At 37.9% G+C, this 27,193-nt stretch overlaps 1 protein-coding gene across 3 annotated transcripts; it reads right to left on the bottom strand.

Moving 5' to 3' along the window:
• Positions 1–504: 504 nt before the first annotated feature.
• LOC140104738 (activating transcription factor 7-interacting protein 1-like) lies at positions 505–27,193 on the bottom strand. 3 transcript variants are annotated; one of them, XM_072128397.1, is made up of 16 exons: positions 27,081–27,193; positions 17,216–18,636; positions 11,982–12,074; positions 10,567–10,712; positions 9,765–9,899; positions 9,613–9,678; positions 8,846–8,931; positions 8,246–8,331; positions 8,000–8,137; positions 7,320–7,913; positions 7,134–7,207; positions 6,535–6,601; positions 6,131–6,277; positions 3,576–3,767; positions 2,786–2,889; positions 505–2,607 (listed from the first exon to the last, which is right to left on the bottom strand). In XM_072128397.1, exons 2-16 carry the CDS (start codon positions 18,627–18,629, stop codon positions 2,191–2,193), a joined length of 3,759 nt encoding a protein of 1,252 aa, XP_071984498.1. In that variant the 5' UTR covers positions 18,630–18,636; positions 27,081–27,193; the 3' UTR covers positions 505–2,190. The 3 variants fall into 3 exon arrangements, with proteins under 3 accessions (XP_071984498.1, XP_071984496.1, XP_071984497.1); XM_072128395.1 differs by having other exon boundaries at positions 26,792–27,170; XM_072128396.1 differs by lacking the exon at positions 27,081–27,193 and adding an exon at positions 21,023–21,168.

The following is a 27,193-nucleotide window of genomic DNA, read 5'->3' as shown; positions in this document are numbered from 1 at the left end:
TAAAGGATATGGTGATTCATAGGAGATGAATCATCTCCAAAACCAGACATGCTGGAAAAAATCCATGTGAAATAACCACAACAGGTCAATCAAGAAATAAGGTCCTATGTATACCTTGCGTCATCCTGTCAGTGGATTGGGCCACGTCCCAGACAGAATCGCCTCGATGTACGTTTCACCCTGTGGCTTCGTCTGGAGGTGTATGCAAGTAAAACGGAAGTATATATACTAGATGAATTTGATGATTTCACTACACCTGGAATACAGCTGGTGATCCAAACGTCATGACCAGATACTTGAAGTGTCTTTCAGGAGTATAGAAGGCGGTCTTCCACTCATCACCTTCGCAGATGTGGATGAGGTTATACGCCCCATGTAGGTCAGAGGTCACATTGGGCAGAGGGATCCATTTAAAATTATGGGTTGTTTGTAAGTCTGCTGTCCTTAAGTTGGGGACTGCCTGTTATCCTACAAATTTCACTTAAAACAAAAACCCACAAAAACTTGACATTTGTAAAAATATTTATTTACATACAGTACAATGTAACAATGCCTCTTGCAAGCAGAGTATTAACCAATATAAGGCTCCTTTCAAACGAAATTTGCTCACCTGGCGGTAACCCAGGCGAGCACATGGCAGCAAGGTGGAGAGCACTGCTCACCCCTCCCTTCTTCATAGGAAGAAGCATGTACTTACGGGTAAAGATAGAGTTTGCTATCTCCCCCCACCCCGGTACGGAATGGATGGATGTATTGCCCATTGAAAGGCATGGGAACGTATGCAACCTGTACTGCAACAGTACGGTACAGGTTACATATGGCTTTTTTCACATGTTTGGGTGAAAGTGGCCTTAATCAAAGATAACCAGTGCATACCTGCTATTACATTGAGAGTTGAAGTGATGTTTAGAATTTGGAAATTATTGAACAATCATAGAAATCCTATTGTAAAGTTTCTTGGTAGCAGTGAAGAAGCCTGATGAGTGTCTACTGCAAATCAAGTAAAAAGTTTACTTGGGGAAACCAAAAAAAAAATTATCAATTTAGAAATATGTAAAGGTGTTTGCATTGTACATAAAAGAAGTCATCAGAGTTGTTGGAACTAACCAAATTATCTCCTATGTTGAAATTCTGTGTAAAGATTTTGTAGCTGGACAAAATCGATACAAATACAAAAATACTTTTCACAAAAAAACGCAAAGATACACTGTACATATGACTCATTTCATGCACTTTATCCAACTATAATACAATTTCCATTTTATGTTAGGAGGGACATTCAAGTTGTAGAATTAGTAGATGTGCAGCAACCAATACAACTCAATGTTCCATTTATCTTTAAAAACACAGAAATATGGTAAACTGTACATAGAGAACAAGTGTGCAAGACAGATCAGCCTGCACAGCTCCTGAACTGTTTTTATTAAGATGAATAGGGGGAAAAAAAAGAAGAAAATCAGCAGAAAGTGGTCATGGAGAAAAAAAAGCATTTTGAGGTTAAAGAAATTGCTCTTTGGCATTGGGATATGTGAGAATGTAATAAATCAAAATATTGATATGTGGAGACCAAATACTGAGAGACAGTTCCTTAAGGCACAAAAGAAAATGTTCACAGGTATAATAAAAGTAAAATAAACCCAAGAAAAGACATTAGCATGTTAATTCATATTACATGGCACAAGCATTTGATCAGTGTGAAGTCCCCAGCCTGTGGGGATTAAATACAAGGTATGATTTTGTGTATGAATAAACCACAAAAACACTGAATTTCCTCTGTAATACTTGTCATTTTAAGAAATAGAAATCAAGTATCAAAGCAAGGCATTCCAATTCTTTTCAGAATGATATATCCAATGCATTACTTCGGTCAGTAGTTCATCTTGCACAGCTTTTAAAATACAGATTAGTCTACTTCCACTCAAGTCAATTTATTTAGTTTTTGGCCTACTTATATGAAATCTTTTAGGATTTGTGTAGTCTTAGAAACCAAATAAATCCACAGACTTCAGAACATTGGTCTTCACAAAAAGTCATTTCAAAAGCTCTTGGCAGAAATGCAGTCTTATGTGTGACAGTAGGCAAGTGCTGTACATGGTCTCCATTATGAAAACCCAGTAGTTCAACAAAAATAGAGATGATCTCCTCCATGAAATCTAACAGAAAACTTGAGAGCAGACGTTCCACTATTTCCTAACTGCTCTGAGTGGCGATAACATCTGTTGACTGTGGATCGCAAAAAGGTCCAAAGCGGCCATAAATGTCCTTTGCCCGAACAGCAAAATAATATTTGCTTCCAGAAACAAACTGCGTGAGAGTACATGCCATTGGAAGAGGTAGCGCTTTAACTTCCCCAATTTTTTTCCACTGTGATGAAGATGTTGCGGTTGGGTCTTCATGATAAGCATATAGATGGTAGCTATCCACTACTGCACAGGTGCGATCTACCTCTAATACACTCCATGATAGCACAATCCCATTTTGGCTTTGTACTCTGGCTAATTTTAGGTGAGGTTTTTGTGGGGGTGATGTTGAGGAGGCTTCTGGAGGAAGGCGCTGGGGGTGAGGAGCTTCAGGAAGTGGTGCTGGATGGATCGGTCTTGCAGGTTCCTACAAAGACAAAAAGATTTTTGGGGAAAATAAACATAATTTTAAATACTGTCGCCCACATCATCAGTACCAGAGCACAATAAAATATAGGGATTGCAAAGATTAAAATATACAGAATCTGGTTTACAATGATTTGGCAACTATAATTAACCTTACTAAAGCATGAGTGGCTACTTACTTGAGGAGGTCGATGATGGACTGTGAGCTGTGGTCCAGTAGATCCCATAGGCATCCCATTATTTACTACATACGAATTTGTTTGTGGCATTCTGCCAGGTACTCCTAGAGATGAAACAAAAAAATATTTATTGCCTTTAAATAATTTAATTGTCGACCAAAGCTTCCTCCTCACACAAGCAACTTACTTGGCTTAGTATTCATATAGTCTAAAAGGGGAGATTGGAATAAGAGTCCGCCAAGTACCACTGTATTTGGCTTCTCTCATCTTAAATCAAATAAAGATCATGGCATGTCCAAATTACTCATGGTCAATCTTTTTTTTTTACCTCTCAGCCATGGAGGAAAGTGGAAGAAGAAAGGTTCACATACTCATTTGATGGTCAACAGGCCTACTACATATGTTAGCTGTATAAAAATGTAGCAACACTTATGAATCACGTATGAATATATTTAGGAGAAAAGGCAAAAGAGATCATGATCAATTTTAAATACTAAAATATCATATATGAAACATGTACAAAGTTTTTCCAATATTTTTCACATAGTGTTGTATAGCATTTCAATTCTCCAATTCTAAAAATAATGGGGCAGATCTACTATTAGGGTCTGAAAAAAATGGATCACGATCTGTTCCAGTTTACCACCAAGTCTAATGATTAAACCTATTAATTGGCTTGGGTTAACCTATAATTTTAGCGTATTGCACAATTTCTGGCAGAGCTTAGACCATGGCACTAAGGTGATGAATTTGAAGTCAAAATATATGTGTGTTTCTGGTATAACCTTACCTCCAGTTTGAGGACTGATCTGCCGTAGGTTTTGGCTTTGCATGACAGTGTTGCGCACAGGTGTCTGCACGGGTACAGTAGGGAGGGCAGTTGAAGTGTAAACCATATGTTGGTTGTTTGATGCTCGAGGAGCTGCGGCTCTTGGTGCCGTCTGAGTCCCGGGGCGCTGTGTTATATTAACTGTTGTTTGTGCTGGAGAGGAAGTAATAGGATGGTCAATATATTTTGCAAGTCATTTTTTTTATCTGTAAACTGCTATTTGCACTATAATAGTATTACCCACAACACTAAAGTATTTAGCAAATATTTGGACACATCTAATATTATATTTCAATAATCACAGATTCTTTATTGTGCTATTTAACAGCTCAAAACAAAAGGTCAAAGCAATAGTGTAGAGTGCACTAAATTCAGAAGTTCTGACTATGATGGATACAATATCCTGGGCCTTCTATAATTATCTCTACCTTGGACCTCCCTTGACATAATACTTTATTTGTCCCTAATGTTTCCCTCTGAGGGTCAGTTCATAATTGTTGTTTCATCGGGACATTGAGAACAAAATCCAGTGAAAATCTTTCCATTATACATTCTTTCTGTATAGTCTCCATACTAAAACTGCTGCAAAAACTGCTAATATAAAAATAAAGAACTGGGTAAATGTACTTAACATAATAAAATGTTTATCACAAATTGGACACATATGTTATAATAGATCTAAAAAAAGCAATGTGTTGACAGTACTATAGCCTGACATATATTGCCAACTTAATAGGAATCTTCAGTTTAGAAGCCATTTTCAAAGAGTTAAAATGTGTTTTCCAGCTTAGTGACATCAATGAGTTACCAATTTAATGGGTCATTAATATCAGATAACTATGTTTCAATTCAACCTCCCAGGCAGATCAAGATGATATTTTCTATGTATTACATATTCTTATATCATAAAGCTGTTGTAACGAAAGGCATCTTAGTATTCCATTGACCTATAATATACAGTCATGGCAAAAGTTTTGAGAATGATACAAATGTAAATTTTTACAAAGTCTACTGCATTAGGTTTTATAATGGCAATTTGCATATACTGTACTCCAGTGATTGCTCCAAAACACATTTCAAATTCATTGCAGGCCTGCCATAAAAGGAGTCGTTTCAGTGATTGCTCCATTAACACAGGTGTGGGTGTTGATGAGGACAGGGCTGGAGATCAATCTGTCATGATAAAGTAAGAATCATATCATTGTTTCTCTTCTGTTAACCATAGTTATCTCTAAACAAACACATGCAGTCATCATTGCACTGCACAAAACTGGCCTAACAGGGAAGAGTATCGCAGCTAGAAAGATTGCACCTCAGTCACCCATCTATCACATCATCAAGGAATTCAAGGGTGCCCAAGAAGGACCAGCAAGTGCCAGGACCGTCTCATAAAAGTGTTTCAGCTTCGGGATCGGGCTAACAGCAGTGCAGAGCTTGCTCAGGAATGGCAGCAGGCAGGCATCTACATGTACTGTGAGGCGGAGACTCTTGGAGCAAGGCCTGGTGTCAAGGAGGGCCGCAAAGAAGCCACTTCTCTCCAGAAAAAACATCCTGGACAGACTAATATTTTGCAAAAGGTACAGGGAGTGGACTGCTGAGGACTGGGTAAAGTAATTTTCTCTGCTGAATCCCCTTTACGCTTGTTCGGAGAAGACAAGGTGACCGATACCACCAGTCTTGTCTCATGCCAACTGTAAAGCATCCTGCAACCATTCATGTGTGGGGTGGCTTCTCAGCCAAGGAAATCAGCTCTCTCACAGTCTTGCCTAAAAACACATCCATGAATAAAGAATGGTACCAGAATGTCCTCCAAGAGCAACTTCTCCCAACCGTCCAAGAGCAGTTGGTGATCAACAATGCCTTTTCCAGCATGATAGAGCACCTTGCCATAAAGCAAAGGTGATAACTAAATGGCTCAGGTAACAAAACATAGAGATTTTGGGTCCATGACCTGGAAACTCCCCAGATCTTAATCCCATTGAGAACTTGTGGTCAATCATCAAGAGACGGGTGGACAAACAAAAACCAACAAATTGTGGCAAAATGCAAGCAGTGATTGTACAAGAATGGACTGCTATCAGTCAGGATTTGGTCCAGAAGTTAATTGAGAGCTGCCAGGGAGAATTGTAGAGGTCCTGAAGAAGAGTCAACACTGCAAATATTGACTTGCTGAATTAACTCATAATAACTGTCAATAAAAGCTTTTGTTACTCATAATATCATTGCACTTGTATTTCTGTATGTGATAAAAACATCTGACAAACACACATAAAAACCAGAGGGCAACAGATCACGTCATTCTCAAAACTTTTGGCCATGACTGCAGCTACAAGGAAGTGGAAAACAGTTTGTTGAGGTTCCAGCAATGCATTTAATGTTGCATTCATTTAATAACGATCAACAATGAAAAACACATGCTGCTACTTACAAAATGCATATATATTTTCATTACATCTACAACGAATTTCAAAATGCCCTAAAGAACAAAGTGCAGAAAAATGTAAATTTTCTGGTACCTGTTGGTAAAACATGTATAGTGGCTTGAGAAGGAAGACCAGCTGGTGCAGAGGAGGTCTGCACATTGTTTGCCTGCAGTTGGCGGCCCATAGATTGTAATGACGGACCGCTTGCAGGTAAAGATGAAGCGTTGCTCCTCCTTGAATCTATAATAAGCAAAAAACAAAAAACTGAAACACAGCCATACCATCATTTTGCATCAGTTCACTAACAAATCTTTTATGGTTGTTATGGAAACAGCATTTTGAAGGTTTCGATGTTCTAAGAAACCGATTGCTGATAAAACTCCTGTGACCTACATTTTTAGTTGTTCAAGAAAAGGTCACATAAACATCATATATAGGATACATTGTACTCTACTGAAAGCAAAAATGATACTTTATGACCTCAAACATTTACTTACCATGGGTGGATAATTCTGCCTCATCATCCAAGGTAAGATCAATCACACCAGCCGCACGTTTACCACCCTAGGGAAATATTAATAAATGAAATATGGGAGCACAAAAGGGGACATTTTATGTAGAATGTACTTTACTGACAATACCATGCTCTTTTTAGCAAGGTAAAAATTCCTTTAATTTATTTAAAACATTATTTACTTGGTAATTGGTATTACATTTTTTTCCCAATTTGTAGTCTGAAAATAAAGTACCGGTATGTACAACACTCACTTACACATAATACACTTAAAACCATACACCATGTTGACCTTAAACAAATGGTCTAATAGCTCCAACATTTTCCCTGAGACACTACAGGAACAACATGTTACATGGCATTTTATTAGGCTTAAAGACAATAATGAAATCTGCAAGATTTTAGGATTCTTTTTCTAATATAGTGTCATTGAAATTTTAAAATTCATCAAAAAAATACTTAAAACTATGTTTTACAATAAAAACTTAAAAAAAACAGGTCATTTTCTAATATTCCCTTCTAAGAAACCTAATAAAAACAGTGATGAAACGAACAACATATAATAAAATGCAGTGAACAAACCTGTGCACTAGTGTCAGCTAGGGGACGCTTGTTTGAAGGAGTCTCTGCTGTTGGTGTCCGATTAATCTGCAAATCTGTAATTTAAATGCAATATTTTACTATAAATATGAAACAAATTGTAGAGGATAGGCATAAAGTTATTTCTGCCTCCCCCTAAAAAAACTATTAAAGATGACATATACTCACCGGATCTGCTCCCAGAAGGTGATTCAGTTGTGGTGGAGTTGTTATAAGCAGACACTGGAGACTTCAATTGTGGCACATTTCGATTACTTGTCTGATTGTATACACTGGATGTTCCAACATTGGGCAGCGACTGCCTGGAGGATAGCGCTATTGAATGTGACGTTGGCATATTCTGCACGGCCATTGGGGAATTAATAGAACTCATTGAAGAATTTCGCTGGATCCCCGAGTTGGACATTGAGGGGCTGTTCATTGCTTTAGTTACAGGTAGAGACACTGGGGTTTTTGTAAGATTGCTGACTGCAGACGGATTCTGTACAGGGATAAACTCCACATTGCCAGATTGCTGATTAGTCACTAATGTCCCTGTAGCACCTTGTAGGATCTGTGGTACATGGAGGATTACTGGTAATGACTGCAGAGACACAGACACTGGCTGGGTGTTACTAGTAGACACTTGTTTGTTTCCAACAACAGTTGTATTAGAAGGTGAAGGAATGACGGGAGTCATAACTGGAGCTGAAGTAACCGGTGGTAGAGATTTGGATTGACTGCTCACAGTACTCTGAGATGCTCCAATACTGGAAGCATTAACTGTTAAGAAAGAAAATTACATTACTGCTTAATTTAAAAATAAATAAATAAACTTTCAAGTTTAAACTATTAAGTCCTGAGCTTACTTTTCTGCTGAATTAATTTCCAGTCAGGTGGTGGCCTGGTTTGTAGGCTGTTACTGGCAGGAGACTGGTTCACAGGCACATGCGTAGTGTTTGATGAGCGAAGTGTTAAATTAGAAGAGCCTTGAGCAGAGGATGAAGCTTTAAAAAAAATGAAAGTCTTTCATCCACACAAAAAAGGATATTACTTGAGACAAGATCTGAAAAAAAGGTAACCATGTCATGTTTTTACTACATGGAGCATCTCACCTGCAGGAGAAGACTGGACATTAACTGTATTGGCATCTCCCACATTTCGTTTCGTTTCCAACATTTGCCTCACTGTTCCAGAATTCCTATAGATTGAAAAACAGGATTGCATGAGATATATATATAACAACACATCTTCCTAAAAATGTAGAAATTGTATCAGTGTCGTCCAGTAGGTCAGCACAACAAAGGTAAAAAGCTATGGTCACATTTGTCCACAATTTGGCTCATTTGATAAATTTAGCTCATTTTAAGAGTCCAACACTGCACTATTTTCATTGAATATGCCCCAATGTACTCATGTATTGGCAAAAGCTGCATGAGCCTGTATCTAGGCCAATGAAGATTAAAAGAAGGATTTTCCACTTTTTTCATGTTACCGAGAGCATTTTCTTTTACCAGTGATGGTACTGAAGTGAATGTTCCCCCTATTGGGCTATTCTAATATGAAAAATATGAAGTTATGGATTTAAAATATTACATATTACCTTTTCCGTTTGTCCAGATATATCATACTCAAGTATAATTACATACTACACTGTGCACTCATTGTTAGTTACAAGCAAGTTACAGCAAAACACAACAGCATCAAAAGCTTACCTGAGATTCCCAGTGTTGGCGCTTTGCGCAGAATCATTTACTGCAGTTTTCACTGGTGATGCAGGCTGGGTGACTGTGGCTTGAGGCTGAGGAGGGGTAGTGTAGAAAACAAGCGTTATTCCATACTATTGGTATAATCTGAGACCAAGGCCACTTGCCACGAAAAAAAACTTTAATGTGTAAAATTTTATCCAACATTCTTATTAAACGCTAAAGAAAATGCTGGTTACAAACAAAGCAATCTCTAAAACAAGACTGTTGACACCTTTAACAGATTCAACCCCCCCCCCCCCCAATAAAATAAAACGTGGTGAAGACGGAACTGTACTTCCATTAGGAAGGTGACATTTACAATGATGTGACATAAGTAACCTAGATCTGTCCAAAATTTATACCCCTTCTTGATATATATGAGGAGGCAGATTTATCAGACTTGTCTGAGAGCAGAGCTGATCTAGTTGACCATTGCAAACAATCAGGGCTCAGCTTTCATTTCCAGCTCTTTATAAAATGAAAGCTGAGCTCTGATAGGTTGCCATGAAAAAATAAAATCGTTCTGCTAGAAGACACTTCTGGTATATCTCCCACTATCTACTTACACACAAACATGGCAAGAATTAGAGTGTGCTCTATGAAAAGGAGTATATATGTTTAATCCACAAAATAGTGCATCTAAATTTTATGTCTCAAAACCATGTCCATAAAGCTGTAAAGGAAAAAGAAAAAAAACACTTTCCATTATGGTAGAAATAGGATATTTTTTTTACCTCTGGTCTTTTCTTAAGGTCCTCCTTTGCTGTTCCAAAACGCTTTGTTAAGCGACTTATTTTAGCCTGGGGGGAAAAAGCAAATGCTGTACTTCACAATATCTTTGGTACAGCACAGTTTGTGAATATAAAAAAATTACAGAAGGCTTTACCTGCATAGAATGAAGAGCCTTCTCATGTTTCTTGCCTTCAATTTTCTCCACTCTCGATTTCAGTTCAGCTATTTCTTTGTCAAAGTCTAAACATTGCAAGGCACTAAGCTTTTCTTCAAACATTTTCTGGATCACCTAAGAATGAACATTAATGGATGCTTTAATAGTGTTTGTACGATTATCATTTTCTACATTTCTAGATTTATTGAATTTTTACTTGAGCATGTTATCTAAATTACTGACTGTTGAAGACATCGAAGTACAAGGCTTCATTTACCTGAATCATTCCACAATAGATTTCCCACTGCTATAGCCAAACTAGGCCACAGGTAAAGACTACCTTTGCTATCCCTTACTAGTAAAGCAGTTGCTGCCGATACAATGATTGGAGACAGCAAAGAGTCAGTAAAGGAAATATTCTCATAACGTTATGTCATTTTATAATAATGACTACCTCCATTCAGTATGCTATTAGATTTCAGAGGCTTGTGGTGACAAGGTATTGGCAGCTGCACATAAGTTACAGCCTGTAACTGCTGTAGTAGCATTACACACACTGTCAATGTGACATTACACGTCTATATACAAACTGAAGCCAGCAGTTATGGGGGGGGGCACAGCTGAATGACATAAAAAGCTACATTTTATCCCCGCATAACCCATACAGTTATAAAAAAAGGTATCATTTTTTGAAGACATTGCCTTAAAAAACCGAGCAATGGCATGGCCAGTAAGGGGTGTTAAAGGGCATGAACAGGTTTATTTCTATACATCATACATCAATTTAACAGTATGGCTGTACCTTCTGTAGTTTCTCATTCAGGTCATCACCTGCAGTAATCTTAACCTTTAGTTCTGCCTCATACTCTTCACCTTCAAATCGCCTCCTCTTTGAGTTCTGACTGTCCAAATCTTCAGATTTAGAACGCTTTCTTCTGGAAAGTTCCCCTGTTTAAACAAAAATATAAATACATAAAAATGTAATTTAGAAAGTGAGGAGTATAAATTACAGTTTGGTGCAAAATGTCTACTTTCGGTCCTACTTTAGACCTAGTTTTAGTTGGTTTAAACTGGCCGTGCTCCTTTCCCCTTTCAAAAAGCCTTGTTAAATGTGGGGCAAGGCATTTACCACTTTAAGTGTGTTAATTAATTCCCCCCACTGTGTCATTTGTACTAAACTATTTAAAGTGTACCTTACCTCAAGAAACTTTGCAGTATTCAGTGGTCCAGTATGTGTATATGATGGGTAAACACTGTTTCTGCTTATAATATGACTATTTTTAAGGAGCACTAATCCGGTTTCACTAAAAATAAGATCTATCCCAAAAATAAGCACTAGCATGACTTTAAAGCTTTTTCAGGGGAAGGTTGAAATATAAGCCCTACCCGAAAATTAAGCCTTAGTCTATTTTTTGAACCATGGCACCTACAAAAACATTTCTGGTATGATTTTCAAATGGAGAAGCCCCCTTTAATATCACATAAGAATTGTGTTACAGTCAAGAGCATAATTTTCATACAGATCTCATTCCCAACTAAGTTTAACAGTGGATATCTATAGTTCTGTGAAACCGAAAAATACAATCTTGATGCAGTATTAAAGTGGATATTCTCAGTTTAAAAAACACATCAAAAATTGTGGTACAGAAGTTTTAAATTTAATCTTAATTTACATTTAAAAATTAGTTAAGCAATTTAAATTCTGCCCACTTCCAACCTGCCAGGTGAAGGCAGCATGGACATGTGATACAAGCAGCTGCATATACAAGAAGGGCTCATATAAGGAAAGCGCCATTGTCATTATATTTGAATAAATGTTTACTCATTTTGTTGGAGACTACATTGTGATTTTTTGCTTGTTTTTTAAAAAAATAAGACATACCTTTAAAAAAAAAGACCTTATCCATTTTTTAGATTTAAAAAAATGTAGCATGAAGCTTTTATGTATATGACACCTCAGTGAACAGCTATTGGTCTTTCTAGCAAGACAGAATTCTGTAGAATTTCAGGATAAAAAGCATATTTGGAAGGAAACATTTTTAAATACATCTAAATCAGAGCAATTGGAGTAGTTAGGAATCATTGTAATGACTTCACTTCCTCTTACTAAAGACTATGGTTGGTTTTAGCCAATAATTACATTTCAAAACCTTCACTTTGTAAAACTACAAAATTCTCTCTACACACAATTATGCAAAGGAGACTGGTAAATCTTACCTCTCTCTGGTTGTGGTTCATCTTTATTCTCTGGTGCTTTGTGTTCATCATCAGGTTTTTCCTTTGGCTCTTCAATAACTTCTTTAACATCACCTGCAGCAACACAATGGTTCAAATATTTAATGGCCCAGACTAAGATTTTACATTAAAATGAGACTTTTCTACAATATAATTCTCACTTTTAAACAGGTATGCAGGGAAGTCTTATTTTCCAATCCCCAGTAAAAAAAAATCCACATTATACTGTATGTAGTGTATGTTAAAGCAAGCACACTTAATTGTGACCTATATACATAGATTATCACACACATATGCACCTATTCACTGTTACACAGACAGACCTATAATCTAAAACAGCCTTCTGACAACTATACAAACTACCTGCTAAGATGGATGTGTCAGCAGATGCCATCAGTCTCCACTCATCCCAGGCCAGTAAGGGATGGGAAGTACAGAGAATGTATGAATCAGACTGCTGTGCTGATTCCCCCCCCCCCCCCCTTCTCTTCATATACCCAACTAGAGAGATGGAGGTGGTGAGCAGAGCAGTTTATGGATGATATTCTGTGCATGCTCGAATTTAGCAGCTACAGGGGGAGGGTGCACCGTGTGTGGGAACATAAGAGCAGAGTGTAGACAGAGCAGAAATGATGGAGCTGCTTCCTGTAATCGCTGAGCAGAGATGGAGGAGCACACAACATAACCCCACTCCTCACCATTTTCTGACCCTCAGATTTGAAGAGTTTTACTGTATGAACTGTCCTTAGCATCTAAAATGCTTGACAGAAGGTAGAAAACATAGCATTAGCAGAGAAATGGTTGTACGTAAATGAATGTATATTGGAAAAATGTTAGTTGTCCGCTATTGCTAGTATAGGAAAAGAAGAAAGATTCAAGAAATTGAATTGAACCACAAAAGTTTACTCAAGTTAGTAAGTCATTTCTATTACATGGTAAATGTTTAAAAAAAGAAAAACTTTTAAAAGTACCAAAAATAACTAGTTGTTTCTTACCACAGACTGCTAGTTATCCTTTTTATTTTGAATGGAATAGCGCAGCACACTACATAAATATACATTCATTAACTGATTGCAGACAATTCTCTGTTTTCTGCCTTCCTCTACGCATCTCCCTTCTGCCAAGCATTTTGGTTGCTAAGAACAGTCCTTAGAATTAAACAAATCTGAGGGTTAAGAAGTGGGGTGATGAGTGGGACTATGTAGTGTGCTTTTTCATCTCTGTTCAGTGATTACAGGAAGCAGCTCCATCATGTTTTCTCTTATGTTTCCACATACAGTGCACCCTCCCCCTTCAGCTATTAACTTTGATATTCTAGCAGGCACAGAATATTATCCATAATCCATATCATCCATCATCCATCCATCTCTCTACATGGCTACAGTTGGGTCAGTGAAGGGAAGGGGGTAAAATCAGCACAGCAGTCTGATGCATACATTCCTGTACTTGCCATCCTCCACTGTCTTGGGGTGAGGGGAGAGTGATGGCATCTGCCAAGCAGCCTAGCTGACACATCCATCTTAGAAGGTTCTCTGTATAGTCATCATAAGTCTGTATTAGATTATAGGTCTATCTGTGTAACAGTGCATAGATGTATATGTGGGTGGTAATCTATGCATATAGATCACTGGTACTGTACTGCATGTTTGTATGAATATGAGGATGTAAAACTGACATTGAGAGGAAACCTCAGTCTTATGGGAAGTGAGGGAAATAGCAATGGCCTCAGTGCCTTTAGGTGATGCCCACTTCAAGAGCAGATAAAGTAGGGATGATAGATAGATCAGGCAAGGAAGAAGCCAGCAGCATGATATAGGTAGTGTTGGAATTGTTCTCAAAGGTTATCTCCAGTTGTGCTAATACAATTTTTTGTAACTTCGGAGTAAGCTTTAAAATGTATTCTGTGGCACACATGACTTCTTGATAACCTACATGTGTTTCTGGAGGCAGGGTGAAATAAATGAACCATCTAAATTACTATTTTTATTATTTAATAGTGTTCATAGTTCTACCTACATAATAACTTTATAGTTTGGATTATCATCAGTATCGCTATTTCAACAATATTTTAATTTGTCCAATTAGCTTTATTTAATAAATTGGGCAGAATTTTTTTTTTTAATTTCACGTGTTAGATTCACTGTTTTGATTATTTATACAAAGGCCACTATAATAGTGTCACAGGGAGGAATAAAAGAGGAAGGGGGGTTTAGTATACAGATAGTGTAAACCCCTCCCTAGATACTGAAGTCAGCATTGATGAAATATCCAAGTAAGGCTACATTCACACACATGTATGGGGGGACATATATACGGCCGACGTATATACGGCCGATATATGTCCCCCATACACTTCTATGGGCTCACGGCCCTGTACGGGAGCGGTACGATGCAGCACACGTGCGGCACCTTACCGCTCCGTAGCCCAGGAAAAGATTGGACATGTCCTATCTTTTCCTGTGATACGGTGCCGTGCGCTGTATCTTCCTATGGAGAGGGGCGGTGGTGAGCAGCGCTCATCCCCTGCTCATCTTCGCAGCGCCGATGTATGCCCACCGTACTACGGTGCGGCGGGCATACATCGTGTGAATGTAGCCTAAAGCAGACAGGTTCAGCTTTATCTCTTTAACCAGCTGCTGCAGCAGGATGTTTCTGTAGTTGGTATCTACTTAGCAAAAATATATAGCTATGAGATATTTTTGAGAAGACAAAACATAGAACACGTGTGCTACCTTTTTAGAAGGCTTGGTTGCAGAACCAAAGAAAAATGCTTCACAGATGCAATTCAGTTGAATATAAATGTATTTTCCAAGCAGGTAAATGTGTTTCAGGTTAAAAAAAAATGCTGGTTGGACGCTGCTCTGGCTTGTTTAACACAAGAACGCTGCACGTGGAGTATATAGGAATACCTATATTCTATACCCTTATTCCAACTGTACTTGAAGAAGGGTTTCTTTTTTAAACCGAAACCCATTTACCTGCTTGGAAAACAAATTTATATTCAACTGAATTGCATCTGTGGAGTGACAATTAGTAGCACCGTGCCAGCATTTTTCTTTGGTTCTGCAACCACACCTTCTAATAGGCTCACTAAGGATGTGTTCATCAGTGATGATTATGCAGACCAGCTCAAGGGCAGCTTCTTTAAGGACATCTACCACCAGGATGAAGGATTGTAAACCAAGCACACTGACATACTGGTGTGTGTCCCCTCTGGCAAGATCTGTTCTTCTTTAAGCTTCCTATGCCCTTGTTTTTGAGAAAAAGAAAGGCTTTAAAAGTATGCAAATGATCCTGAAGGCTCCATTAACACCTATGGAGCCTGGATTCCCTCTGGCTCATTTGCATAATTGTAGAAGCCTTTTTTTAAACCAGGGCATAAGTAACAGATCCTGCCAGAGGGGGCACACAACAATATGTCAGTGTGCTTGGTTTACAATCCTTCATCCTGGTGGTAGATGTCCTTTAAACGCTATGTTCATACCAACTACATGCTCTTTTTGAGATTACCAAGGTGAGCATGTTTTTAGGGGGGACTGTGATAACTAACATTCATAACTCCCCCCTAATAAGCTCTATATCTTATCCTAAATCTTGAACTCATCACCCACAATACTACATGAGGCGCCGTCCTCTGTTTGTCCTCTTGTTTTTTTATTTTCTCTCGATTTTTGTTATATTTAAGTTGAGCACAAACATTACATAAATATGATTAAATCGCATTCCACAACAAATCCACAATAATTTTAGCACTATTCTAAGAACAGCACAAGCAAATATGCAAGCAAAACGGAACCAAAAAAACATGTCTACATTTTAGTGTATGCAACAAGAACAAAACATTATGGGACACATTTACTAAGGGCTTTGCGCCATACTTTAGTCGGACTGTTCACATCCTTCATGGCTAAAACGGTGTGCACAGTATTCAAGAACTGTCTGTACTGAGATTGTGTCGCACACAACCCTTTTGTGATGCTTGGCTTCTATGCAACACAAATTAGGAGGCATGCCGTCGGACAGTCCGACTGATTCAGACCAAGCGCCGTATTTAACTTTCAAATTGTGTTGTACTCTCTATGTTACCACAAAAAGATGGTGAACTCTGTCGGACCTGTGAGGGGAAGTAACACATTCATGATTTCTGGCGGACAATCTTAGTAAATCGCTATACGTTGCATTATAGACGGACAATGCACTTTCAGTGAACTCGAGTGACCTGCTAAGTAAATGTGCCCATATGTGATAACTGTTTCTATAACACATCTTTAACCCCTTCAGGATGTTTAATTTTATAAAGAAAAAAATATGTAATTAGAAAACCAACCAATAAGTCTCAGGCCCCTTTTACACTTGCGTTTTTCACGCAAGTGTTCTGCGTGTGCTTTTGACGTGCAGAAACTGCACTCTGACCCATTGGAATCAACAGGCTTTTCCAGACTTGCATTCTTTTTTATTCACACACGCACAGTTTTTTTAATGCGCATTTAAATTTCAGCATGCTCTACTTTTGCAAGTCACCCACATGAAAAACGCACCATACAAGTCTATGGAGATGCATCAAAAACGCATTGCACTCTGAGACGCTCAATTGCCATAGAGAAGATAGAGCTCAGTCCTGAGCCCTTTTCGCGTGTGTGAAAAATGCATTGAAAACACGTGTGAAAACTGAGACACTGAATAAACTCGGTCTGAAAACTGATTGAACTCTGATGAAAAATGTCAATTTTTCACTGTCCAAACCCTGATCGCCCTCTGACCAGACTCTGATGTGATCTGCAACGCATGAGTGAAAGGGGCCTAACATGTCATGAAATAAACAGAGCAAAAATAGCTTTTATATGTAAAGTGTTTTCAACAATATTTTCATTTAAAGCAGCGTAGAAACAAAACTGCAAAAATGTACCTGGTCAATAGCCCATTAATAGGTGATCGGTGGGGGTTCGACATGTCTTTCAGCTGATGTACACTACAGACAAAGATGGAAGTTGACTGGAGAAGTCAACCACTAGTTTAGCAATCATCCTGGTTCACTGCAGGGGCTACTCAAATTCAGGTAAATGGTAGCGACACCTGTAATGGTGCTACACTACAGAAAGTGTATTTAATAAGCCGACTGTTGGGGTTTCATGTGTAGCAGGTCACAATCACTGATTAATATGGTTTATGGTTACTGCTGAATGAAATAAAAGCATAATAATATAAAAGGTCAGTACCTTCATCAGTGGACACCTTCTCCTGCAGTGGTGAGCTTTCCTCACATGGTTTTTCTTCATCCGAACGGACTAAAAATGCCTCACTTGGTAAGGTCTCACTGGTTTCGTGCTTTGCTGGTGAAGCTGCGATACTTTCAGTTTTCTCCCCCTCTTTATCAAGGTCAGTTTCAAAATTTCCTTTCTCCTCCGGAAAACACTTGGGTTCATCTCCAACCGGTGCAAGTTTTTCAAGAATAGGTATAATCTCTTCAGTTTCCATTTCATCCGCATTTTCTAACTCTGGCACAGTTTGCACATCTGGCAGAGATTTATCACATGAAGTTTCTGCAGTTACAGATTTTTGCTCTAAATTTTTCAAGTTCTGGTCAACTTCCATGCTACTTGATATAGCCTCTTCCCCAATATCATTTTGATCCATCTCAAGATCTGAAACTTCTCCTTTATCCACTGAAGAGGACCCATTTTCTTCCACACTGACAACTGGTAAAACATTTACATTTTGTGACTCACTTACAGATTCTGTACTTTCTTGCTCTTCACTATGGTTTTCATTTTCTTCCATCTTCTGTATTTCACTATGTAGTTCTTCATTACCAACTTCATTCTCCTGCTCCTCTAGTGAGAGATCATCCTTTTCTACAACATCGATAGAGTCTCCATTCTCATCATCAGGAGGCTCATTAAGGATTTTACCCTCTTCTATATTACTCTCTGTTTGGTCAAGAGGACTCTCTGATATAATGTCCTTGTCTTCAATTTCCGATTTTTGTACAATGGAATTCTCCACAGGACTTTCATCTTCCAATTTACTTGCCTCTTCTGAAACGCTGCAACTTTCCTCCTCATTGGTTATATTTGGGGAAGTCTCTTCCTCTGGAAATTCAGGTTCACAAGAGACATCCTCCAGAAACAGTCCATTTGAATCACTTTGTTCTACACTTTCTTGGGGAATATTTTCAACATTTTCTTGAGAAATTATCTGATCACATTCTTCTGCAGTTGAGCAGTTTTGGACATCTGCCTCAGTAGGCTCAATTTTTTCACTCTTTTCTTGACTTACAACACTTTCATTAGGGTCAACATCAAGCATCATCTTTAAATCATTGCTGTATTCAACTTGTCTTAACCCTTCTTTTATGTCAGACAGTTTTACTACAGGAACCTCATGACAATCACGGTTAACATCTAAAATGCCATTTAGATTCTGTGTGTCCTCCATAGGTTCTCCCTCATTGTGGGTATAATTCATATCTGAATCACCATTTTCATGAATACCATTAACCATCTTATCCTCTGTAGATTTGAGCAGGTCCTCCTTAGCTTTGTGTACAGATTCTAATTGTTGGCGGTCGCTTGCTTTCATTGTCTTTCGAGCTTTGAAGATTTTCTTCTGAGGTTCCACTGCTGTTTCCATCTCAAACCTATAAAACAAAAATACGATAGTATATTATTATCAAATATGATATTTAATGGTTCTGCAAGATAAGTGTAAACTATTTAAAGAAACCCTTCACCCAAACACGTAAAAAATACTTTAGATCCAAGTACATACCTACACACCTGATGCTTCAGGTATGTAGGTATTCCCCACCCTTATCTAGTCTCTCCTATCAGAAAGCTTCCCTGCCAGTCAGTGGTCATTTTAAAAGAGACCTGAAGGGGTAGGTGAATAAAGCAACAGTGGCACATAGAGTAGAAAGGAGGTATCATGTGCAAAGTTTAGATATATATTTGGTTGAAAGGCCATGTGAATAGTGGAGGCTCACTATAGGAAGAAGTGATCATGATATACTGTATGTAATTGACAGTAAATTACTAAAAAATATATTTAAAAAAAGAACAACTGAAAGCCATTATTTTTCACAAATCTATAGTACAAGCATATTCCAAAGTTAACTATTTAAGAAAATAATGGGCGCTATTTTTGTTTTTTCCTTTCTGGGCCGTGAAGAGCAATGCATCCAAAAGTTGTTTGGACTTAGACTTACCTCTGTACATACTTAAAGATCTTACTTTCTAGTTCCGCTCTACAAAAAGTAAAAGTATATCCAGTGACTGTAAGGAGTAGAGGCACTAGAAACTAACGACTTCTCCTTATCAGCGGGTTGTGTGAATACAGACCATAAGACCATTTAGACTGAAGTACAATAAAGAAAGGGATGAAAATAGTCCCCCATTAAAGTCAATCATTAAACTCAAGAGCTAAAAAAGACTCTACTACAGCAGAGTTCCCATAACACAATAAGTTTGAGAAAATGGCTGTGTCTTCAGGAATTAGCATATAAAAGTATGGCAATAACTCTGGGCTTTATCTATCATTCAGGTGAAGAAGAAAATGGCTTGTAGGAAGACATATTCCACAAGACTTTACTTGTTACTTGTGCTCTTCCAAAATATACATTCATTAAATGCCAACATGGACTGCATATTGAAATTCATGAAGACATCTTAAAGGAAATCTACCATCAAAATCCAGCATGATAAACCAGGGACACTTAGTATAGATCCAGGCACTGTGAATGTGGTAATCTTCTTATATTTGTTATCCATGGCCTACTTCCTTCTAAAATTAATGTTTAAAATTATTCTAAAGCCAGAAAAACTTTGGTGTTACCAGAATTCCTCTGTGCAAGCTCTTACACTATGTGCAAGGTGCACTTTCCCCTCCCATTGTGCTGCCAGATTACAGCAAGTTCTGATGGAGCAGGGGGGGGGAGACATTGTAACAGCCTGTGAAGCTGCCACACTAAAGGGTTCTGGTAACACTCCTCAGAGCCCTCTGGCTCATTAGCATTATTTTAAAAGTTGATTTTAGAAGGAAGGAGACCATGGATAACAAATATAAGAAGATTACCACAGTTACAGTGCCTGGACCTATAAGTAAGTGACCCTGATTTATTATGCTGGATTTTGATGGTAGATTTCCTGTAAGCTATGAGTTTTTCCACCACACGTTTAGCCGCCAATGCGTTACATGCAGATTGTATGATGGATTTCACCCAACGCAGTGAAAATGGCAGCCCGAAAAAAGAGCTCATAATTTTGCTAAGATTTTACTCCACACACACACTAAATATCTAGAAATTCTGTAATTCATAAGCATTTAGATACACACATGTCATATGGCAGATAAAGTAACACAAAATATATTGCTTAGTTAGGGCTTGTTTCTGGCTATCAGGTCTGTTCTTTGAGATTACAAAACTGGCCTGAATCTAAAATAAATTCCCCTCTATTCCCCATCTTTTACATTTTTATTTAGGACAAATAAGTTCTCTCTAACACGAGGCGTATCAAGTGCATTGCCCACTTTACATTACTCTCACCACTTATATATGTCAATAGTTAGGATTTGTGAACTTTTGTTTCTACGAATGTAAAAAAACTAAAATTGGGATGAAGAGTCATGAAATAAAAGTGCTCGTGGAGCATTAAATAAATCAGTTTATTTCATCACATTATGGAATAAGTTTATTTTAATTTTCTAAGTGATTGGCATACTTCTAAGACAACCACTTTTTCTCAAATCTTCTTACAATTTGTTACATTATCAGTTCCAATATGCCAGGTGTAATACGCTAAAAAAGAATAGTAAGCTCCCACGGATCCACTTACATATCAGTTTTTTTTATAAATGTGTTAGTGTACCTTTAAGAATACTTATAATAAGGCCTGTTTTATCTGCTATGAATAAAAACTGCAGCCAGAAGAGCCTGCTCTATTCCATCATCCTTTTAGTTCCCTGGAGGAAAAACAAGGCAAAGAATTGAAATGTAGCATCAAGAATATCTTTAAAAAAAATCATACCAGAAAGGGAGCCCCCTGCAGCCATGGTGCCGTCAAAGATCAGCTCTCCCGGCAAATAGCTGTACCAGCCCTGTCTGATGACAACCAAATCAGGGAAGAATTTGCATAGGAGCCACCATTGGTTTTTATGCCTCACATTATGCAAACCAATCAGGAAGTGTAGGAGACAGCTGACAGCACAGAGAGGGAGGGGATGGAGAAACCTGCCTAGCAACAACAGTAAGAATAGGAAATGTCATGCCCAGAGATCTGATCAGGATATGAAGATGGAAGCAGATTGTGGCAACTTTTTACATTAGACAGAAGAAATGCTACACCTGGTTTAACCTAATTTAGACACTAAACACCAAATGGTACAGAATATAAAATAAATAAGCCATTTCTTCCATCAGTAGAGCTTCATAGGAAAATGCCTTTAAGTAAATAAAAATTCTTCTAGCAGTAGTTGGCTGACATCATTAAGTGACAAATAATACTGAGAGGCACAAAGACATCCACGCAATACTTGGCCAAAACTGCTGCATTTACCTCTTATGTGACATATGTGATATTATACACTAACTGAACAGCATGTCTCCCACTCAGTATGGCACTGCAGCGCTTAGTGAAAAGCATCTGCAGCACAGCTCCCAGTATAATAATTAGGAGCTGCTCAGCCGAATTCATACAGGAGTCAAAAAGACCTAGACAGACAAGAGCTGGTGAACCAAGCTGTATGGACCATGCACCATTTTCTTTTTTTCTTTATTTTAAATTTATTTTATTATTTATTTTGATGTAAGAAGCCACCTAGGACCTTTTTGAAGCTCTCTGCTGCCCCTGCTGTGACCTGCTCCTGAGGCAGGCTATTCCACAGATTCACAATGCTTACAGTAAAGAAGCTTTGTCCTCTCTGGCGATTAAATCTCTTTATTTCTCTAGATAAAGACCTAGTCTTAATTTTTATATGGGCCATTTATATAAAATAATTCTGTCCTACCTTAGTTAGTTTTTTTTAAACTAATCTAATTTTTTTAATCTTTCCTCATAATTGAGTCCCTCCATACCCCTTATTATTTTTGTGGCTCTTTGTTTTACTTTCCGCAACTCCAGGACATCCCTTTTATGAACTGTTGCCTCTGGTGATTAACCGCAAAGACAATCCCTCCCTAGGTTACTGTACAGACATGTATCAAGACAAATAAACAGAAAAGCATTATGAAAAACACAACAAGTGGTAGTCCACGTGGTAGTCCACGTCGCAACATACAAGGAACAGAATCACAAATACAGAATAAAAGTCACTAAACTAAGCCAAGTATCAAATACCAAGAGTGCCAAAGTACCGTACTACAGCAGAGCAGAAAATGAGCTAGAAAAATAATTTGACCAGCAAGAAATGAGCTGCGTGTAGGATATTTATAATGAAAAGGAACTCTGCCCCAGATGTTAGGAGCAGGCACTCACAATACAATAGCGCTAACTCTTGCTGGTCCAAGGCTTAGTTGCAGAGCGATGTGTGTGGTGAATACAATTCACAGCCAGCCACTAGAACATAATTCACATTGCCAGACAAGAGTATACCAAAGGAATCGTCATTGTTTCTTCGACTTATTGGCGCGAATTGAGGAAGACACAGCCCCGGCATGTAACAGTGCCTTGTCTTTTGATGTAATTTAACCTGGAACAACTTTCCACCATTCTTTTTGTATGGTAATTTATATATTTATATACATTAATCATGCCCCCCTTTAATTGTCTCTTTTCAAGACTAATCAAACGCAATTTGCTAATAACTAAGCTCCATACCCCTTAATTGTTGGCCCTTTGTTGTACCTTATCTATCTCCAGGGCATACTTTAAATGTACTGGTGCCCAGCAGTGAACATTCCAGTTGAGGCTGAAACAATGATGTAAATTTGAATAAAAAGTGCTAAAAAGGTTGTACAGTCCCAAAATTATGGGTTTAATTATGACCTCTATATCATAAAGAAGTTAAATAATAGTGGGCCCAGCACTGAATCTTGGTGACTATTCGAAGTAGGAATCATTGACCACAACTCACTGGATAAAAACCTCCAACCAGTTTTCAAACCAATCGTATACGATTTCTGCCAAACCAATTGACCTTATTTTACCCATTAAGAGAGACAGTTTTAAATGCCTATAACACTACAAGTGCTTCTCAATAAATTAGAATATCAGCAATAAGTCACTTTAACATAAATAAGCACATTAAGAAGTTCACTCTGTTGGTAAGGACTGTATTTATATTGTTCCCTTATAAAGAATGGCTGGACCATTATACAATCTCTTTTACCTCTAGTGTCACCCCCTCATCCTCATAGTCTGTAAGCTCTTGCGAGCAGGGCCCTCACTCCTATTGTTCCATATGAATGTAGACAGGTTCACTTTAAATACTTTCTTGGGCTTTTGTTTGCCATCTCAGGCCACCTGATTTTCATTTTGTATTTTCATTTCATTCTTAAAGATTTTGGTAAGTGTATTGTAAAAAATAATAATCTGTATAATATAGGTGTCAGGTGACCCTTCGGATTTATAAGCTAACGCTTTGTGTAGTGGTTGTATTACATCCCTATCCTGGGAGTCGATACATGACTAAATCCTGCTGCCTTTAGAGTTAGAAGAGTAACATTGCATGTTAATATTTAATGTATGATCTACTAGTACTCCCAGTTCCTAGGACTCACCGACATTTACTCCACCCCAAAAAATGTGGCACGTGGATTATTGGCATATAAATGTAACCTTACATTGTCCAGGTCTTGGAATTGTGTAAAGCAGCTGTGTCTGTGGGTTTTTGCGACTTTTTTGTGATAAGCTGCACAAATGTCACAAATTCTTCTGTAACCACTTCTGTAACTTTTCCCTACGCCTGCTCAAGGTTGTCGTTTATCTGCACCAATGTTGCAACTTTCTACTGTGATTTGCACCAAAAAGGAGTCTTTCTGGATTTTCAAGTTAACCAAAGTTTGCCCTTCCAGAATTTTTCTGTGTTGTGCCTAAGGTAACAAGTGGAAAAGTTGCTAATTTCGCCATAAATATACAAATGCACTATAAAAGTTGCAAGCACCTTTTTTGTACAGGCCACATATATATGGTAATTATGTTCCTTTTCCTGATGTTCCTTCACAACTTACATTAAGGAATTACTGTTTTAGTTTAAATTTATAAGGGCATTAGCATACCATTACCCCTGCATTTTTACTAGGTTCCCGAGACTTAAATTCATCACAAGAGGCAAAGTGATCAAATGGATTGGTGATCTCTGAGACCATAATGTAGTCACTGACTACCTGACATCAAGCCCCCTCCCAAACCAAAGGTTCTACCTCATTTACTGTAGTGGGTTGCATCTCCAGTGAATTATAAACTTACCCACCCACACTTTGCATGGCAATCCTGTGAATAGAGTCAGCCAGGTGTTCCTGAGTTCACCGGAGTCAGGCTGTAACGCCCCCTTCCTCCTCTGTGCTCCCGTAAGCAGCACACCACCTACTAAGCTGCAGCACAGAAAGAGATATGAATGACATGTGCAGGGAGCGTGATTGCAAGATGACAGACCAATGACCTGATGCAGGTTAGCTCAGCAAGGACCGGCTGACTCAAGTCTCCAGATTAAAATGCAGAATGGGTGGAGGGTCATTTTATAATTAACACTAACACTAATTTCAATCTCATCATGCAGAGCAACTCACTACAGAAAATAAGGTAGGATATTTTATTTGGAGGACTAGATGTGCCTGACATGTTCTCTTTAAGGAACAGTCTATATTAGGCAGTAAATTAGTTTTGCACTGCTCTGAATGCATTACTGATGATATATCTATTGCCAGCCTAGTTTGCACCTCTAAACGGTCTATAAAGTGCAAATAAATACAAATTTGGTGCAAAATATGTTTAGGACAGAATTCTGGTATATTTTTTAAGATTCTTTCCCTCAGTATTGGCTCATAAGGATGATGTTATTAACAGTTTATTGCTAAATGTAGGACGTAAGGACAAAGGGCAATCACTGTCATACTTTTGAGACACCTTGGCCACAGAAAGGCAATCAAAAACGGTTTCAGTTCACTGCAAAACTGTAGTTTGTGTTTCCAGAATTGGTTGTTCTTTTTACGTTGGGAGAAGTGTTCGCAGATTCCATAATCATGTAGTACAGACTAGGCCTGTTGTAAAAATTCTTATGCAAACTGCTCAAAATAATAAATGGAACACTACATCCTAGATCTCCATTAATAAAATATTCCAGCTGCAATTCCTTATTAATTACATAGTGGAATTTGTTGAGTATAAAACTTAAAAATTTTCTATGAAAATCTAAATTAATATTACATGGAGGTCAAAGTGGCATATTTCGGGCTTATCCAACTTCAATGGAAATACCTGAAGACAAGGAAATGCAGCTCAGCAGTGTGTGTGGCCTCCACGTGCCTGTATGACCTCCCTCCAAAGCCTGGAAGGGTTCATCAGGAACCAGTACGGTCATTTTAGGAATTACTCAAGTCTTCTGAAGGCTCTTGCAAATAGGCATGGACACAAATAACCATCCTTCCTTCCCTGAATATTTCAAGGAATGATAACCTGTACCATGCACAGCCCTTCCCGAAAAGTATTCCTTGATGATCTTTAGTGTTTGTAAAGCAACAATGAGCATTCACAGTAAAAAGAAATTGGTCAGGGATCAATAATTTGTTTTTAAAGCAATTATTTTTGGTTTGTTTCTTTTTTTACTAATATGATCAAGGTCCTTGATGCAAGATTGATCATCTTTAAAAAGCAAGGATACCATATAAAAGCATTGGCATGATGTGCAGGTAGCCCTCGTGTTCAGACAAGATAGGTTAGGTAAGTTTGTTCTTAAGTTGACAAATTTTTGTTTGTCTCTGTAACAGCTACATTTTCAATATTAATTAACAATAAAGATTCTTTGCAGACACCTTTGACACCAGTAAATTAAGAGCATCCAGAGATAAACACCAGAGGTCAGTTTGTAACTAGAAGATATCTGCAAGACAGATGATCTTAATATTGCATTTTATTACTGAGAATGTTATACTGAATGTCAATAATCCTTGTGTAAAGTGGAAATTTGCTGAAAAAATAAAAAAAAGTAATCAAAAATTGTTTCTATTTTTAGTTATCCATTCATGATGGTGATCTACGTTTATCAGCAAATTGATCTCCCCCCCCAAAAAAAAATGACCAGAACAATACACTATATAAAACACTAGAGTGCGCTGCAACAGCACCTTACAATATGTAAAGAAACATTATGAGTAAACAAATAGAAAGTTATTATGGTGATTGCTGCAAATATCACTATCACCATTCTTAAAACACTACATTAGCACATGGTGAGGCAAAACATGTCATTTGGGTAACACAGTAACAATAACTATGTGCACGACAAGCATAATACAAAGTATCTTATGTATGAATGGACATAAAATCTATGCTTACAGGTCCAAAAACACAGACTTAAAATCACCTAATGCCATATTTATTTTTTTTTAGCAGTTTTACATATTCATACAATCACACACATCAAAGACACACAGTATCATAAAGTCCCCTGTGGGTGGCGCTTTGACAGAATTACTTCTCATTCAATAGGGTTGCCACTCCCCCAAATATATTAATCACCTTCAGTCAGCCTGGACAACAACTTTGCAGCTTTAAGAAAAAGTGTCATTAGTTTTAGAAGTATCATTACAAAGATGTGCGCTCGCAGAACAGGATAATAAAATACAAAATAAACTGCCTTACCTGACACAACGCTTGTAGACCAATCTTCCCCTTTTTGGACACACCGCCCGTTGCAACCCAACATGTATTTAATATCACACATACAATATATATTAAATTATAAAAAAAAAAAAAAATGAAGTGTGTATCAAGAAACAAATATAATCAGGTTATATTTAACATTGATAAAAAGACTGATCCACACAGGCATGTAAAAACTCAAAATATAAAAATCTAAATCATCAGCAAATTCAAAAAGACCCAAGGCAAAGTATAATCTGTAGAAGAGTGAGACTGCTCGTGTAGTTACTATGGTCTGGACTCTTTGTACTGCTTTTCTGTGCTTGCCATCTAAGAGTACTGCAGCAAATGTGTGCAGCGAGGCCCCTCCTACCCCACACACAGCAGCACCAGCAGACTAAA

The sequence above is a fragment of the Engystomops pustulosus genome, chromosome 10, assembly GCF_040894005.1.
Source record: "Engystomops pustulosus chromosome 10, aEngPut4.maternal, whole genome shotgun sequence".
Classification (NCBI taxonomy): Eukaryota; Metazoa; Chordata; class Amphibia; order Anura; family Leptodactylidae; genus Engystomops; species Engystomops pustulosus.
Note: the sequence above shows the minus strand (reverse complement) of the source record. Positions and strands in the feature narration are given on the sequence as shown.